Source organism: Uranotaenia lowii, chromosome 1 (assembly GCF_029784155.1).
Source record: "Uranotaenia lowii strain MFRU-FL chromosome 1, ASM2978415v1, whole genome shotgun sequence".
Taxonomy (NCBI): domain Eukaryota; kingdom Metazoa; phylum Arthropoda; class Insecta; order Diptera; family Culicidae; genus Uranotaenia; species Uranotaenia lowii.
This window is the reverse complement of record NC_073691.1, coordinates 153,550,778-153,569,910: the sequence shown is the minus strand read 5'-3', so window position 1 is coordinate 153,569,910 and position 19,133 is coordinate 153,550,778. Positions and strand designations below refer to the sequence as shown.

Below are 19,133 nucleotides of genomic sequence, written 5' to 3'. Positions count from 1 at the left end.
GACATCATCACTTAGCAAGGGGTGGTCATAATGACATGAAATTTGCTAACCGAGGTTTTTTTTTCATGCATGGTATGTATACAATAGTTGCAAGATCTTCACATTTTATGGAAGGGGGACTCCCATACAAATTCAATTAAAGTCTGCTTCATTTAATATTGGAACACAAACAATTGCGTGTAGTTCAGTCATTTATTAACGAATTCACAATTTGTTTTTCATACAAATGTAGCATTTTCTTTACTCTTTCATAAAAAAAAATTAAAAAAAATATTCATTGCTGTTTCGAAGAAATTCTCGTACTTTTCCCGTAATACGGCACATTAGGCGGCACACACCCTTTTCGTCCACCGTTTTGGCGATTTGATTCCACCAGTTCTTCATTTGAGTCATGTTCCTAACAAGTTTTCCCTTTGCCTTAAGCCTCCGCTTCGTGATTGCCCAGTATTTCTCTATCGGACGGAACTGGGGGCAGTTTGGGGGGTTGAGGTCCTTCGGTATTACGCTGACCCCGTTCGTTGCGTACCATTCCATAACCGTTTTGCTGTAATGGCAGCTAGCGAGGTCCGGCCAAAACATTACTGGACGGTCGTGGGCACGAATAAACGGCAGAATCCGTTTCTGTAGGCACTCTTTTTTGTAGACTTCTGATGTCATTGTCTTGTCAGTGAGAAAGACTTTGGTTTTCTGTCCACAACTGCATATCCCCTGCCAAATCATGTACTTGCGGGCAAATTTATCCGCAAACACGAACTTAAATTTTGCAGGTACATCCCCCCGAGCCGTCGCCAAATAAAATTTTTGACCTAGGATTTGCCCAAAGTCCGCCTTCACGTAGGTCTCATCGTCCATCAGAATACATCCGTCGAACTTGGTCAGCACTTGGTCGTACAGCTTTCGAGCACGGATTCTGGCCACATTGTTCTGCTTCAGCGTCCGATTTGGCTGTTTGCTGGCTCGGAATGACCTTATTCCTTCCCGGAGATGAATTCGTCGCACCGTACTGTGAGCGGCCTGGAACTTATTGGCCAAATCGCGGTCTGAAAGATTGGGATTCCTCTTGACGGCCTTGATGACTTTCCCACGCAGTTTCCGGTCGACAGTTCCACTCCGACGCTTCGAATGCGGCTTCCGAGCCGTCGTCAATGTTTCCTTGTACTGCTTGATAACACGCCATACGGTATTTCTGGGCATTTTAAGCTGTTAAGCTAGCTTCGATGCCGACAACAATGGATTTTCAAGAAAACTGTGCACAATTTGATCTCTCCGTTCGGCTTCCATGGCGGTTGTTTACAAAATGCTATCGCTTGGTGTTATGACATAAATACATGGTGAAAGGTAATAAATTTCCCGACACGTGGGTGAAAAAAGTTTCCAAATCCGTCCACTAGGAGCGCCACAATGAGCAAAAGAATTTGTTCCAATATTAAATGAAGCAGACTTTACGAACATGGAATAACCCGAACGGGTTTCAGGTAGTATTATTAAAAATGGGTTTACAAGTACGATTTAACACAAGAAGTTGAATTAGTTCGAAGAATGATCCCTATCGCTTACTTAACGGGGGGTTCCCATACAAAATTTGTAAAAAAAAAACTACATAAGAATCCATGCAATTTTTAAGCGATGTCTATGATATTTGGTCCAAATGCATGATTTTACAAGACCAGATGATTAATTGCATATCTGACCTTTTTTTATAACGGGGAGATTCCATACCACATCAACGTATAATACTTACGACTTAACCATAACAATTTCTGAGCGATTTTGAAAAAAATTTTCTACTCGACCATATTACAACCATGGACAAATTTCTTATTTAAAAAAAATGAGGCGTCTTCTCACGTTTTCTTCGAAATAAAAATAAAATTTGGCATGCTTCGGCAATTTTCAAATAATGCTAGTAAAAATTGAAAAACAGGAAACTTAGACAAAACGAAGGGAATTTTAGAATAAATGCTCCTCTATCTTTATTCAGACGCAGTCGCGGTCCTAGAGTTCATTTTTGAGGGAGGAGGGGGGGGGGGATATTGGTCCTATTTGTTATTTTAAAATTAGAAGAAATCAAAACTTTTATAACTCATCTTCTTCTTTTTTTTCTATATATAAAAATGAATGTTTGTCTGTCGGTTCCCTATGTGGAAGAGTACAGTTGGAATTATTTATTTCCAGAAGACGGTCTACTTCATACTGGTACCCAATCCAATCGGCTTCTGAATATTTCCATCTAGGTCTAGTTGATGCAGTGGGAGTGGGGTGTTTTAGTTGTATTAGTATGGGGTAGTGATCACTACCGTGAGTGTCATTAAGGATTTTCCATGACATTTTGGAGCTCAGCTCCTAGGAAGCAATGGAAATATCCAGAGTTGTCAGGTTACCAGTAGAAGGATCTATTCGAGTGGGTTGATTGTTGTTAAGTAACGATAGATTTTCAGTTAAAAGGAGATCTTCTATGAAATTACCTTTGTTGTCTGTATATGGGCAGCCCCATGCGGTTGAGTGAGCTTTGGGGTCGGACATGATGAGAAAGGGGGGAGGAATTTGTGGGAGAATTTCTAGTAGTTTTTCTGAGAATTCATGAAAGGTAATATTTGGAGGTATGTACAAAGAGACTATTGTAATTTCGATGGGAGAGTGCAATCTGGCAACTATGGTGTGGAGGGAGGAATTTACTTTGATAATGTTATGTGGGGTATTATTTTTAATGGCTAAAGCAGCCCCTTGTCGGGTATTCCGTGCCGGGTCAGAGGTTGTTAACAGTTTATAATCTTTTATGAGGTTTTCCGGGACGGCAGAATTAGTTAGGATGTCTTGAAGAGCAATGACTATGGGAGAGAATTCAGCGGTAATGATTCGTATTTCAGGAAGTCGAGTGGTTAGACCTCTGGAATTCCATTGTACTGCTAAATTGCAGAATGCTTTAGGTGCAGGAGCTCGATTTGAGTTAGGCGATGATAAAATATTGTGATTTGTTTGAGGTGAGACAGGGGAAATTGTATTTTAGACGGGGGGCAAGTTTGGTGATGGTGAGATAATATTTCCTTCAGATGGGGTGGAATTGGTGGGGAATATTTGAGTGTAGTCGTAGGGGGCCATTTCAAAGATGATTGTAATTTTAGGGGCAAATTTCGATATTACTCACCAAGGTGGCAGGGAAAGGGCTAGGTCTTACCACGAGAATTCCGTTGATTTTGACCAATCTGCGAGGATGGGGGATGGTGTCGCTTCGTTTTTCAGTTCCAGTTCTGATTTGGTGCTGCGTTCCTCAGAAGACCCGCGGTTCCGGTTCCTCTTCGGGGTGGACGAGGTGGAGCTGCTTTCGGAAACCATTGTGTCGTCGGAGTCGGCAGATTCTTCGGTTTCGGCAACCGAATTGGCGCAGTTCTGAAGGGTTTTGAGCTGGTCGAAAAGGAGAGCAACTTGATTTTCAAGCTCTCGAATCCTTTTGTCCTTGTTGTCTTGGTGGGTGTCGGTCCTAGTGGCTTCCAAACGTTGTTGTACAGTTGTGCAATTTTTGGTTGCTGCACAGCGGGTTCGGTACTCCTTGACAGCGGCGCCCTGAGAGATCCCTAGGTCCACACGAATCCGTACGATGGCCTGCTCTTCTTGTTGTTTTGGACAGTTCCGACTGAATGCTGGGTGGGGACCTTCGCAATTTGGGCATTTTGGGTCTTTCGAACAATTTGGATGAACTGCGGTTTCACCACAAACCAGGCAGGTTTCGTTTTGCTCGCATCGAAGTTTATTGTGGCCGAAATTACCACATTTGTTACACATCAAAGGACTGGGATAGAAGGTTCGGGTTGGAACACGAATATAGCCGAAGAAGACATGGGATGGGGGAGTGGAGCCGGTTATGGTGAGAACCATGGTATTGGTTGCCTCTTTCTTGCCGTTAACACGTTTCATGAAACGTTAGACCCGGGTTACCCCTTGGTCTGCCAGTTCTTTCTGGAGATCATCGTCACTCATGCCGGAAACCTCCCGACATGATACGACACATTGTCTGGAGTTGAGGGTGGGATGGGAGGTTACAATGATGGGGGTGCCGTCAATAAGCTGGTTGAGACGAATCAGTTTGTTGACTTGTTCCTGGCTCCTGACTTTCAGCAAATAGCAGTTTGCTCCTTCTGTGGGATTCGCTGATTCTATGCGGCCACCGGCTTGGTCCACAGACTTGGCGATGATAAACGGATTGGGAGGGAGCTTTGCTTTTTCGGCTGGTTTGATGGTTAGAAACTGTACCTGTCCGTATAAACCTTCTCGGTCCATCCCAATGGGCATTGTTCGGCGATTTTTTTTCCCCGGGCGGGCCGGTTTGGCCACCCCACGGTGGATTCACATCCACCGACATTCAAACACTTTGTTTTGGTCGGATAATCAGACTATTAACCGTTCGAGAAAAACTATACTTTAATGTCACTAGATTAGTATGTCCGTGATTGAGACACGGGAGAGAAAACCAAAAGAAAATTCACTCGAGAAAACACGTCTTTATTCGTTGACGGATCAAAGCGAACTCACTAAAAAGACTGAGCGAAGTCCTCGGATGCAGAAGTTTTTATAGTTTCCAGTAAATTTTCGAAGTTGCTTAAGCAGAGTTACCGACGAACCAGGATCAAGAACAAATTTTCTTTTACATAACGGTGATTTAAGATGTTTATGTATTTCAGAACATTCAACCATACAGCGAAATGTTGCATAATACGAATGCAGGATAACTAATCCAGATAAAATGGCAAACCGGAATTCGACAGTTTATCCTTGTTCTTCGCATACATAAGATTTTGGAACTTACAGTTGGCCCAGAAAACTTTCAGGTAAAGGTATTGGGATGGCGAATGCGAAATTTTTAATTTCGAATTCCTAATTCAGTGAATCTAATTTCTGTATCGAAACTCTGAATGCTGTTTGTAAAACTGATATCTGCCTTTCTAGTAAAAAGTTATTTTAGACCTGTTATCAGGTAACTTTAAGACATTTTTACCTTTATTCTGTACAGTGGATTGTGGTAAACCTAAATAAGGCCCCTCGCGAATCAACGCACCACTCAACCGCGCAACTTTACTCGTCGGAAATCGTTATGAGAATGACGTTCGGTTCAGTTCGTGTTTTCGTCCCTCGTTCACGAATACGAAACACGCTTTGATGTGTGCGTAAACATTCGCCTGAATGTACTTGCGCTTGCGCTACTGTTATGACAGCTATATATGGTCTTTTTCGATTTACACGATAAATAAAATAAAATAGAAAGTTATATTAATGCTTATTTTTATAAACCCTAATTGTGAATTGCTTTTGTGTCGAATTAGACATTTTTATCATACAAGAATAAGATTGTTGTTTTGATTTATTAGATGTTATTTCCTATAATTTTTCAAAATTTATTAATTTTTCAATAATTCCAACTGTACTCTACCACACCCTATAGACTCAGAAACTACTGAACCGATCATCGTGAAACATGGCATGTGAGGGTTTTTGGGGCAGGAGATGGTTTCTATAATAGTTACAAACCGCTCCGACTTAAGGGACAGGGGGATCCCATACAACACCCATTTTGTCAAGCAATTTTCGTTTCCTTTGGCGGGGTTATTTTTACCATCACCATGGGTCGAGCATTAGAGGCAACCATCCAGAGTTCATGTGTACTGGATAGCAAATCAAAGCTTGCTAAGCATTAAATTTTGGCGGATGTTCTTTTTTCCTTCTACTATTTAAAGCACGTGGTACCGGTACGAGATATTTGGATGCAATAATGTCACATGTTGGATTGAAAAATACTATAAACCTGTTAGTAACATATTGACTAAAATTGTAGTGACTTTCAAAGTGCTCTTTACCAGTGAACAATGAATTGACTTCTTCTGCTGAATATCTATTTGGACTGAGTGCTGAAAAACGGTTCAACCAAGTTCAGAAGTCTTTTTAGAAAATTCTGAGTAAATAAAATTTCAACAAACCAATGTACAAGAAGATTATCTATTTTGAAAAGCGAGATAATCTCCAACGGAGATTTTCATTAGATAGGAGATAGGAAAGATAAAAAAAAACAGTTTCATCTTTCGAAGAAAAAATATAGGGCCAAATTTATTCAAGGATACCTTTTAGAAATTTCATCTCGAAAATTAATCAGCATTATATAAGATAGATCAGAAAGGGGTATCCCGCGTGTTGAATCTGAAGTGGATATTTAAAATTATTAAATGTCTTTGTAAATGAAGGTCTTTTGTTTAAAACAGCACTCAGTAAAAGTGGAGTATAAAACGTCAACTTAAACTGAAAAAAAAACTGCAGTTATATCAATGAATGTTGATAAAACAATCAGGAACACAAATTCATTTCAAAGCCTTTACATTATATTTTGCAACTATGAATAAGGTCAAAAAAAGCATAGTGTTTATACTTGCTGTTTCTGAAAAGAAATATCTTTATGTCAACATTTTGGCATATTTTACTTCATCTGTGATTTTACTTTCAACAAGAGTTTGTTGACAACTAATTTAGTTATGCAACAAACGAAAATTTATTTGTTTTAAAGATTAACTTATTTTTCTTATATTTATAAAAGCTCAACTATGGTAAAATCCGTTTGCACTTGCCCCGGTGTATCTGAATTGAAATTAAGATTGAAAAACAAAAAAAAAGAAGCAAAAGAAACTTTGATAACTGTCAGCCTTCTCGGTGCAAAACTCATCAATTCAAGGTTTTGTGAGGTTCAACTTTTGAAAATCTGCTTTTCAATCGATTGTTAATGAACAGATAAGGTCACTAAGTTTAAATCTTGAAAAGTCTTGAAAAGACCCTCAGCACAGAAAAAAAGAAAAAAATTACTGTAATCAAGTCGATTTAAAAAAATTAAACATATTTTTTGCTTTTTTAAAAACCTTTCTTTTCCTTGATTCATTGGGTTTCAGACGCAAACAACCAGACTCGAATTTAACAATTCGATTGCTGATTTTCCAGCAAACTAGATCAATTGCTGGAAAGTCCAGCATTTTGAAACCTGGGATTGCTGGGTTTTCAGCAAAAATGACAAGAACCAACCGAATGCTGAAGAAACCAGCAAACAGAAAACCGATTGCAGCAAAAATTTGGATTGCTATACGTTTCCAGCATTTTTTTTGCTGGAAATCGAGGCAAAAATTTACTGTGTATGATCATACCTGTCTGCATTGCAGTGTGAAGAAAGGAGGGACAAAGGAAGTTCAATATAAATTGCATTTTTCAGTTTGATAACTTATCAAACCAATGAGAGCGTCCATACAAATTTGTTGGCATAAATCGAGAATTTATCGAGCAAAAAGAGAGAGGTTGTTTGCGTGCGAATAATTCGAGACCCTTCCTTATTTCTGGGTGCAGTCGGTAAGAAAGAGACAAGTCTACATTCATCTTATATTTGTGCGTAATTTGAAAACTTATCAGACAAATAAAGCGAAATGTTACACCATTTAGACACAAACATTGATTTAATAGTAGTTCGTCAGCTCTTTTTGCATTGCAAGAGAGAAAGGACTGGAAGTCCATATCATTAAAGCATACATTTTTACATCATTATAAACTCTTTGAATCTTGCACGCAGCCCGTGGCGTAGAGAATAGCCTTCATGTCTTCTAAGCCAACGGGTATGAGATCGAATCCCGGTCATGGCATACATAGTACACTTTCCGTGGGTTGGTGGTTTTAGCATTTGTAAGATGCTAGCTATCATATCCTCGAAAGATGTACGCTTAGAGTTAAGAAAAAAAATCTCTTCGAGGAAACATCAAAGTTCATTGAGTTCATGTATCTATTTGTGTTCGTTTTTATAAAAACAGTAAATTAAGTAAAGTAAATTAAAAATAAAAGTTTCAGATACTGAAAACCTAATCTGATAATCAGTTTTAAGAAAATATTATTAAATCATCTTTGTACTGAAATTCTAAGCTCGCGCCAGTTGAGCTCTCTTTTCAAAATGTTTGCTTCTAAACTATGTTAAAATTTGGTTTGAAATGTTGCCTAAGAAATAAAACTGGATTTCAATTTTTAAACAAATTTAATTTATTTTTGGAAGGTGTAGCAAAGCACACCGGGTCAGCTAGTCTTCTATGTAAGTATATAAAAATGAATTTCTGTCTGTCCGTTCCCTATAGACTCGGAAACTACTGAACAGAATTACGTGAAACTTGTCAGATGGGGGTATTGAAAGCCCTACCCCGGCTTTTTTTTCCTATTATGATTTGAGATTCCTTCCCCTAACTGGAAGGGAGGAGGGGGTCTCCCAAACAAAAGAAACATGTTTGAATAACTCGAGAACTAATCATGCAAATGGAACAAAATTTGGTATGGGAGTGTATTTGGTTACAAGAAATGTCTCTAAAATGGTTTGGTACCCCTCCCTCTTTCCAATGTAGAAATAGAAAGTGGGGTGCATGTGAGGGCATATGGGTAGGAAGAATATTTTTAAGATGGTTTGAGAACCCTCCCTCTTTCCAGTGTGGAGATAGAAAAGGGGTAGAGGCCGCCCATACTGTTTTTTACAAAATTCGAGAACTTATCTAGCAAATGGAACCAAATTTGACATGGGTGGTTATTTCGAGTACGAGAAATGTTTCTATTATTATTTTATATTACTCCCCCCTCTTTGATTTGAGAGATACAAAGGGGGAAAGGGGTCTTCTTTACCATTTAATGCATTATTCGATAACTGATCAAGCAAATGAATCCAAATTTTACATAGGAAGGTATGAGGCTACGAATCAAGTTTCTACGATGTTTGAGACTCATCTGTTTTTCACTGAGGGGAGGAGGTCTTCCTTTTATGCATTTCTCGAGAAATATTCGAACAAAAAAAAACCAAATTTATCATGGAATTATATTCGAGTAGGGGGTTTAAGTAAAAAAAAAAAAGATTGTTTAAGATTTCTTCCTCTTTTCACTGATTCGATAGGAAAGGGGAGTTCCCATACATTTTTTTGAAATAACTCGAAAGCTTATCTAGCAGATAGTAACAAATTGGGAGGAGTAGTTTAATAACAGAAACATTTCTAAGGTGATTTGATTCTAGGATTCTATGGTTTAAAAAAAACTTTCAAACGTTACAGTGAGGGATAAGAGACGGAAAAAGGAGATCTGCACTGTTTTTCTGTATAACTTGAGAACTTATCCAAAAAATGGAACCAAATTTTAAAGAGAAGTATTCGAGTACAAAAAATGTTTGTATTTTTCTAAGGAGAGATTCCATTCAGTATAGAGCTGGGAATGAGGAGGTTTTATCGCATAATTTTAAAAACATTTCAAGCTTAAGGAATCATATTTTACATGAGAAGTTTTTTTAAGACTCAAGAACTCCTCTTCTTTCAGAGGAGAAACGGTGAGAAGGAACGTATGTAGCAATAGCTCGAAAACTTATTAAGCAAATGGAACCATAGATATTAAATGTGATGTTATTTGGTTACGATAAATGGAATTCGCGAACCCTACCCACATTGCAGGGGAGAAAGGAAAAAAAATACGAGTACTCAATATCAAATATAAAACTATTTTTGAAAAACAATTTCATATCAAGTTTTAAAAAATCTTTTCAGAGAACCTAATCATCTTTGAATTCCAATAATAATTTTATATGAAAGCTCTCAGCAATGTAAAGATATCGAAAATTAATTAATAATATTATTTACACACAATTTATTCATTTTTAGAAGGTGTAGCACTCACTTCCATCTGTACCGTTGAGCCGTCAACACGTACGCCGGAGCATCGTATCGTTGCTGTGTACCTGCAGGAACATTTTACATTATTTATTTATTTTTTCCTTACCTGTTTTTCAATCAGCACTTTTCAGTGCTAAAATTATTTTCATTTTCTTTTATTCATATTTTCTCTTTTCTTTCCAGCATGGGGAAGTCATCGGCTGGCTCAAGGGCTGGTAGAAAGCGTATTGCCGAAACTAATTCAGGTCCATCGCCCAAAAAAGTTGAAATTTCCAACTCATTCGATGTCCTTCATAACATCGGTGATGAGGAAATATTCATATTTAATTCTGATAAGAGTACTAAGAAACCTTCTTCTTCTTATACTCTTAAAAACGAAAAGATTCCACCAATAACGGTCACGATTCCTGACTTCAATGCCTTTCGAAAAGAAATCGTCACTTCCGTTAAGGATGTGAAGATTTCTTTTCAGATCGGTCGAAGGGGAACTGCTCGTATATTGGCGGAATCTTTTAATGATTTTCAAAAAATTTTAAATTATTTGAATAATAAAAAACATCAATTTTTTACTTACGACACTAGAAGTGATCGTCCATTTAAAGTTGTACTTCGTGGTCTCACCGGCGATCAGACACCGGATGAGATCACAGCTGAATTAAATTCTTTGTTAGGTTTTTCTCCAATTCAAGTAATTCAAATGAGGAAAAGAACCAACACGAATAATACCAGTAGTGTTGGTTTTGCTCCTGAGCTTTATTTGATCCATTTTAAAAAGGATCAGGTCAATAATTTGCAAATTTTGGAAAAGGCTCGTCTTATGTTTCATTGTCGAGTAAAATTTGAACCTTTTCGTAAATCCCATACCAATTTTTTACAAAATATTACGCAATGTCGTCGTTGTCAAGCTTTTTGTCATGGCACTAAAAATTGTAGAATGAATGCCAGATGCATGTTTTGCGGCTCATTCGATCATGAAAAATCTAAATGCCTTTTTGGTGGTGATAAGCCAAAAACAGAATTTTTTAAGTGTGCGAATTGCGCAGGTAATCATTCCTCGAATTCTCTAGATTGTCCCGTTAGGGCAAAAATTGTTGCTTCTAGGAAAAACCCCAAAGTTTCCAGAAAAGTTTCTTCTCCTCCTTCCTCTTTTTCGTCTACACACGTCAGACCGGCAAACAACCTGCCTGTTCGCAGTCAGCCTCGGCCTACATTGGAATCACGGCTGGGTAATACCCGAAGTGATTTTGATGTTACCTGGGCTGATTCTGCGCCACAGACTCGTTGTTTATCGTTCTCAGAGGTGGTTGAAAATGGGTTGCCCTCTTCAGGTTTAACTAATAAAAATGGGAAAAAACCAAGTCTCAACGTTCATGCGAAGGCTTGGGAAAATCCCCGAAATTCAAATACTTTTTCTTCTCCTTCCTCTTCTGATTCTAACAATTTTGTTGATTTGGGTGAGATTACTGAGGAAAAATTAAAATTTTTGCATCAAAATTTAATGGAAATGATGCAACTTATGTTGAAAGCAAATTCAATGTTTGAAGCTTTCCAAACTTCTTTTAATTATGCTAACAAAATTATTATGACTTTACGATTCCCTCATGGATCCAAATAGATGTTTAAATATTATGAATTGGAACGCTAGATCTTTGCTGGCTAACCAAGATGAATTCTTTTTATTTTTGAAAACTCAAAACATACATATTGCTGCCATCACTGAAACTTTTTTAAAGCCAGACAATAACTTGAAAAGCAATGCTTTCTTTAAAATTTTACGAAATGATCGACTTGATCGACAAGGTGGGGGTGTAGCTATTGTCATCAATAGTCGTCTCAAATTTAGACTTCTTCCTTCTTTCAATACAAAAGTCTTAGAAACAATTGGAATTGAATTAGAAACTTCTATGGGGAAAATTATAATTGTTGCCGCATATTTGCCTTTTCAATGCAGCGGCGAACAGAAAAATTTTTTGAAGGGAGATTTGCAAAAACTCACCAGAAATAAATCTAAATTTTTTATTATTGGTGACTTTAATGCAAAACACCGATCTTGGAATAATATTTCATCAAATTCTAATGGGAATATTTTGTTTAATGACGGCTCTGCAGGTTATTATACTGTTGAATATCCTAATGGGCATACTTGTTTTTCTTCAATTAGAAATCCCTCCACAATTGATTTGGTTCTAACGGATTTAGGCGAGCATTGTAGTCAATTAGTTACTCATGCGGACCTCGATTCAGACCACCTTCCAGTAACATTTTCTTTATCCCAAAGTCCCATTGAAAACCCTTTAAAATCAACTTTTAACTTTCAAAAGGCTAACTGGGAGCGATATATGAATTTTATTGAACGTAATTTAGATGTAAACGTTCCTCTGAATTCAATAGAAGATATTGATTTGGCTGTAGAAAATTTGACAACTGCAATAGTCAATGCTAAAGCCGCTTCAATACCTAAAGTTAAACATAAATTCAATCAACCTTTAATTGATGATGATCTTCAGTTTTTGATACGACTGAAAAACATTCGTCGACGCCAATATCAACGTACTAGAGATCCTTATTTGAAATTAATTTATTGCGACCTTCAAAAAGAGATCAAACGTCGTTTAAATTTCATTCGTAATGAAAATTTTGCTAAAGCAGTAGAGGATATAAAACCCTACTCAAAGCCATTTTGGAAATTAACTAAAATTTTGAAAAAGCCCCAGAAGCCAATTCCTACTTTGAAAGATGGGGATAAACTTCTTTTAACTAATTCAGAAAAGGCTCAAAAATTAGCCCAACAATTTGAGTCTGCTCATGATTTTAATTTAAACGTTGTAAGTCCAATTGATGCTCAAATTTCCCTAGAATTTGATGATATTCTTTCTAAGCAAAATGTGTTTGAAAGTTCTTGTGAGACAAATATTGATGAACTTAAATTGATTTTCAAAAAATTTAAAAATATGAAAGCTCCAGGGGAAGATGGGATTTTCTATATTCTTCTTAAAAAGTTGCCTGAAAGCACTTTAAATTTTTTAGTTAAAATTTTCAACAAATGTTTTCACTTGGCCTATTTTCCCAATAAATGGAAAAATGCCAAAGTGACTCCAATTTTGAAACCTGGAAAAAGTGCTTCAGAGCCTTCAAGTTATCGACCAATTAGTTTGCTTCCATCTTTAAGTAAACTATTTGAGAGAGTTATTTTGAATAGAATGATGATTCACATTAATCAGAATTCTATTTTCCCTGATGAACAATTTGGTTTTCGTCATGGACATTCTACTACACATCAACTTTTGAGTGTAACTAATATGATTAATGCTAGCAAATCTGAAGGTTATTCAACTGGTGTTGCTCTTCTTGATATTGAAAAAGCTTTTGACAGTGTTTGGCACAAAGGTTTAGTAGCTAAATTAGCTCGATTTGATTTTCCTGTATATCTCACCAAAATTATTCAAAATTATTTGACTAGCCGAACCTTACAAGTAAGCTATCAAAATTCATGCTCTGAAAGGACACCCATTAGAGCTGGTGTCCCTCAAGGCAGTATACTTGGGCCAATTTTATACAATATTTTTACTTCTGATCTTCCTGATGTACCAGAAGGAAAAGGTAGAAGATTATTTGCTGATGATACTTTGCTTTCAGCCAAAGGTCGAAACTTACGGGTGGTACGCAGTAGATTGCAACAAAATTTAAATTCCTTTTTGAATTACTTGAAAATGTGGAAAATTTCTCCTAACGCTTCCAAAACTCAACTTATTTTATTTCCCCATAAGCCAAGAGCAAATTTTTTAAAACCTAATGAAAATCATTCCATAACTTTTAATGGGGTTTCATTAGAATGGTCTGATCACGTGAAGTACTTGGGACTCACACTTGATCGGAATCTTACTTTTAAAAATCACATTGAAGATATTCAATCTAAATGTAATAAATACACTAAATCTCTTTATTCTCTCATCAACAGGAAATCCCGGTTGTGTCTGCGAAATAAGATGCTCATCTACAAACAAGTTTTCCGACCAGCGATCATGTATGCAGTTCCGATTTGGTCTAGCTGCTGCGCGACGAGGAAGAAAGTCATCCAGAGGATTCAGAACAAAGTTCTGAAAATGATTTTGCGGCTTCCACCTTGGCACAGCACCGAAGATCTTCATCGGATTGCAGGCATTGAATCTATCGAAGAGATGGCCAACAACATCATCTCCAACTTCAGAGGCAAATCGATGCAGTCTTCCATCGCAGAGATTCGTTCTCTTTATGTTTAGTTTAATTTTAAGATAGTGTTTAGTTTTAAGTATAAAATATTTTTGCTATTACAGGATGTTCTCCTACATTAAAAACTTGATTGCGCTCAGCAAATTTAAATCTTATAAATAAATTTTTATAATCTAGTTACTTATAGGGCTATGAACAGTTCATTATTGAGCTGAACACCTAGTTTAATGCAATAATGTAATATAAGTGTAATCATGATTTGATACAAATAAAGACATATTTAAAAAAAAGAAGGTGTAGCAAAGCAACGGGTCAGCTAGGAATCTATATATATAAAAAGCAATTATCTGTATGTTTGTTTGTTTGTTTGTTTGTTTGTTTGTCCTCTATAGACTCAGCCGTCTTAAGAGCTAGAGATCTGAAATTTGGCATGGATGCTCATTAGGACCAGGAATGATGAAAAATGTTTTCAGATTTTTGGACGACTCCTTCTGAAGGGGGTCGTCCATACAAGACAAATATTGTTTTCACGTTATTGACGTTACTTTCCGTCGGATTGTGATGAAAATTTGCACATGAGTGTTTTGAGAGACGAGCAATCGATTACAGTTATCAAATTTAGGGATAGGGGTCGGCAAAAGGGGTCGTCCATATCCACTGATTAATGTTTTTGCGATATTGGCTTTATTTTACATTGGATTGTGATAAAAATTTGCACATGAGTGTTTTGAGAGACAAGCAATCGATTACAGTTATTAAACTTAGGGTCAGGGGTCGGCTAAAGGGGTTGTCCATATCAACTGATTAATGTTTTTGCGATATTGGCGTTATTATACACCGGATTGTGATGAAAAAATTGCACATGAGTGTTTTGAGAGACGAACAATAGATTACAGTTATCAAATTTAGGGTCAGGGGTTGGCCAAAGGGGTCGTCCATATCCACTGATTTATGTTTTTGCGATATTGGCTTTATTTTACATTGGATTGTGATGAAAATTTGCACATGAGTATTTTGAGAGACGAGCAATCGATTACAGTTATCAAATTTAGGGTCAGGTGTCGGCCAAAGGGGTCGTCCTTATCCACTGATTAATATTTTTGCGATATTGGCGTTATTATAGATCGTATTGTGATGAAAATCAGCACATGAGTGTTTTGAGGGACGAGCAATCGATTTCAAGTTTCGAATTGCGGATCAGAAGTCAGCTGAAGGAGTCGTCCAAACCCAACTTTAATGTTTTTACGATATTGACGTTATTCTACATTGGATTGAGATGAAAATTGCCGCATAGGAGTTTTTAGGGACGCTCTTTTGCTTTCAGGTTTCAAATCTTGACTCAGGGGTCGGCAAAAGGGGTTATTATCTGTTCACTGTTTTTTACGATATTCTCTTGATTGAGCATAGAAATGTAATGAAAATTGACACATGGGAGTTTAACAGAAAAGATAATTGATTTCAGGTGTCAAGTTTTGAATCGTGGTAAAAAAAGGCCGTCCATGTTAGTTGCTCACTGTTTTCGGGATATTGTCGTGATCATGCATCGGATTGAGATGAAAATGTTCAGATGAGGGTTATAAACTATGAGCAATTCACTCGGCGAAAGGGGCGTCTATATTCACTGTTCACTGTTTTCAAGTTCCTGACGTTATTTTACATATAATTTGAAAAGAAAAAATGGCACAAGGGAGTTTTGAAGAACGTAAAATTGGTTTCAATTATCGAATTTCGGGCCATGGGACAGAAAAAGAGGGTTTCATCGAATATTCAGTGTTTTGTGCAATAATTTTGTTGGAAGCAGTTAATTGATACCAATTTAAGTGTGAAGGTCAAGCAAAAGAGTCGTGCACATAAACAAATAGTACATGTTTCTGCCATAATGTCTAGATTTTGCAACCGATCGAGAAGAAAACACTCTCACATAAATTTTAATGAAAATCCAACCAACTGTTTAATTTGAATTTCAAGTAATAGTAATAGTAGCGACTTTAAACACTGTTGAATTTTTTCCAGAAATTGTCGAAAGAATGTTTCGAATTCATTTTCTAAACTCATTTTGACGTACCAATGATTTAAAGCGAAACGAAGTTCGTACGGGATCAGCTAGTTTATAAATAAAGCGAAAATGGTTTTTTAATTTCTTGTAGGACAAATATTCCCAAAATGATAGAAATTTTTTTTAAAACAATTCAAAACCATTAAATGACGGATCAACTACTGATAGCACAAGGCAGAAAATTCACATTTTTTCCAAGTGCATTAAATTTAAGAACTGATTTTCACTGATTTGGGAGTGTTAAAGCCAAATATGCTTATAACTTCACTGTAAAATCTCTAAATTCTGAAATCAAAGGCTAACATTGAATATATGTAAAAATAGTTTGGTAAAATTTTGCTTTTTTTAAACTGTAAAATGTGGCAAAGATATTGGAAATAAAGGTTTTCAAAAACTTTCTCGATGACTGCAAATAGTTTTGACTTTCATTATTTTTTTTAATTTCTTAATCCTGGAATTTGACAAACCATAAACAAACCAACATTTAGACAGTTTTGTAAGCGAAACGTTTTGCAGTCTTCAACAAAGTTGTTAAGTAAATTCAAATTTTCAATATTGAAAAAAATTACTTCTCATTTTTTTTTCTTAAGTAGGGTGATTTGCCAATCGTTGTCCCATTACCCATTGTTGCACAGCATGACTTAAGTTGTCAATATTTCAGCTGTTATTAAACTTTTTCCCAAAAATAATACTGAATCATGTTGATTGGAATGTTTACTGATGAAAAGAGGCGTTTTACGATATTTTCTGCTGTAAAATATGCATCTACTCACAGTTTGAATTTTTCATGTTTTTTTCGCACGATTTTTATGCTAATTGTTAAACAAAACCTTAAGATTCCTTCTACGGCAAATAAGGTTTTGCGCCAGAACAACGCATTTTTCGTATCGGGTTTCTTTACGAAACGTTTGTTGGACAGTTTTAACACCATGATTTTGGAAAAAAAATACGATCCATACATAACCAGAGAAAATATCGGATCGTGCAATAATTGGTCCTCTCAATCTCCTTCTGTCCTATTGTTGTACATAAGTCTACTGCAAGATTTGTATGGAAATTTTAAATTTATTTATTTGTGTACCTCTAAAAACTTTGTTTGCTTGTTTTCACTGCCAAAAATAGCAATACAATTTTTGGAAAATTCGGGACTCAATAAATTAGTTCTGAATTAGCGCAACGTGTTTTGATTTGTACGGGAAATGAAAATTTTCATTCAAAAATCACCAGAGATGTACTTAAAGTTCAATAACTTATTTTTTTGATTTTTGAAATATTTTAAGGTTCTTGCAATACATTTTATGTGAACAAAAACAAATCCTAACTTGTTTTTCAGAAATGATATTCGCTGTCATACAAAAAAGTCGAAATAAAAATTTAAATATTAGTGTTTTTGCTCGCTTATTTGAAAGCTGTTTAACCGTAGGATTGAAGTAAAAAATCGCAATTAACTGCTTTTCATAGCCAATGAGTTTGTTGATTTATAAAACCTTCGCAAAACCATGTCATGAAATTATTGAAAGCACCAGCAAGCAAAAACCTGCATTTTTACAATACTTTTCAATGGATTCCGATTTTGTATTTTGAAATGGTTATAACTTTTTTTGTGAAATACTTTGCATTTCTCATGTTGGCTTGATTAGCATTAAGCTTAAGAATAGGTTAATTCAATATCTAATCAAAGACAAACTTCCTTTCAAGCTTATTTGAATTATCTGAATGATTTTATTAGCAAAAATTTCTTCTTGCATACAGATTTCCATACTAAATTGAACACGTTCATTGATTACATGCAATTAAAAAAAATTCGAATGGTCTTTTAACATGACACTTTTAGCTAAATATGTGGTTATTTACGTTTAACTATTAATTTTAGTAATTTCTGTGTACTCAAATTAACTGAGAACTAAGAATTTCATATTTTGTGCATGCAATGTTGATTTTCAGTAATTCAACATTAATTCAAAGACACTCCATATTTCCATGAAAATATTTTTTCTATCTTCAAATATTACCATTGAAATTTTGAGATATTCAATTTCGTTGAAAAACATATCTATGTATTAAGAAGTCGGACAACTTGCAATGTCCGAAAAGTGTCAAAGTCTCTTGAACTGCTTTGGCTTTGAGGGACTACTTTTATTATCAGATTTATTTTGAAATCTTTTATCTCGACCATTCACTCAACATTTTATGCAAAGTATCTAAAGTTTGTTCTAAAAATCCTGTTTCTAAAGGAAGGATTGCAATGTGGAATGAATATTTCTTGAAGATTTATGACATGTTTTAGGGGTTACATTTATTACAAATAATCCCACTTTCACGAAAAAGATATTCAAAATGAATTAACTTTTTGAAAAGATTTATTCAATAATTCAGACAAACGATCTGAAATTTTGGACGTGGTTGAGTCCATTTTTAAGCTTTAATTTGATATTCATTATGTAAAAATCGATCGACTTCCAAGTGAATCCTAAAGCAATTATTTTATAAAATCCCATTTTCTTCATAGGGGTAAAGGGGGGCAAAACAGATCGCGTCCTTTTATTCTTTCACCTGAAAATGGGTATTTTAAAAAAGTTTTAAATACCTTTCAGTTTCTTCTATGGGATTTCATTTAAACAAAATTTTATGTTGATAGTCCAATAAAAAATGCTAAATACCGGGCGAATAAGGTCAAAAAACACTTCACTGAGATGGTTCCGGTTAAATTCAGCGGCAGATTTGAGTTTCTGAGAAAATTTCACGTGTAATAAATGAGATTCCAGACTTTCAAACCGACTGCTTCGTGTTTATTTTCGATTTTGGGTTCGAATTTTCCTTTGTGCATTAAATGGTTTGTATAAAAGATCACCACCCCCCTCCCCCCAAAGAGGCCGCCTCCAAATTGGATTACATTTGAAATAGAAGTTCTCATAATAAGCTTCCGTAGCAAATATCAGCCTCTTTGAATATATAATGGCTGAGCCTTAAGAAGGTTTTTGAAATGTTCAACCATTGGAAAAAATCGGACAACATTAGGCACGATGTTAATTTTGCCTGTGCAACTATAAGGCACAGACAAGCTGTTTTAAATGATTTTTTAAAATTTTATGTCACTTTTTTCGATCTCTTGAACTTTGGGATCTTGTTGACCAATCCTGTATGAGTGTAATCGACGAAAAATTTCGAGTGAA

The 19,133-nt window shown here is 35.9% G+C and overlaps 1 protein-coding gene across 1 annotated transcript; it reads right to left on the bottom strand.

Annotated features, from left to right (window-relative positions):
* Window positions 1-3,171: 3,171 nt before the first annotated feature.
* Window positions 3,172-3,912, bottom strand: LOC129738042 (uncharacterized). Its single transcript, XM_055729217.1, has one exon. It carries the CDS (start codon window positions 3,910-3,912, stop codon window positions 3,172-3,174), a length of 741 nt encoding a protein of 246 aa, XP_055585192.1.
* Window positions 3,913-19,133: the final 15,221 nt, after the last annotated feature.

Bases quoted from the DNA above. Each gene is read 5' to 3' on its own strand.
- LOC129738042 (XM_055729217.1), bottom strand. From the start codon at position 3,912: ATGAAACGTGTTAACGGCAAGAAAGAGGCAACCAATACCATGGTTCTC.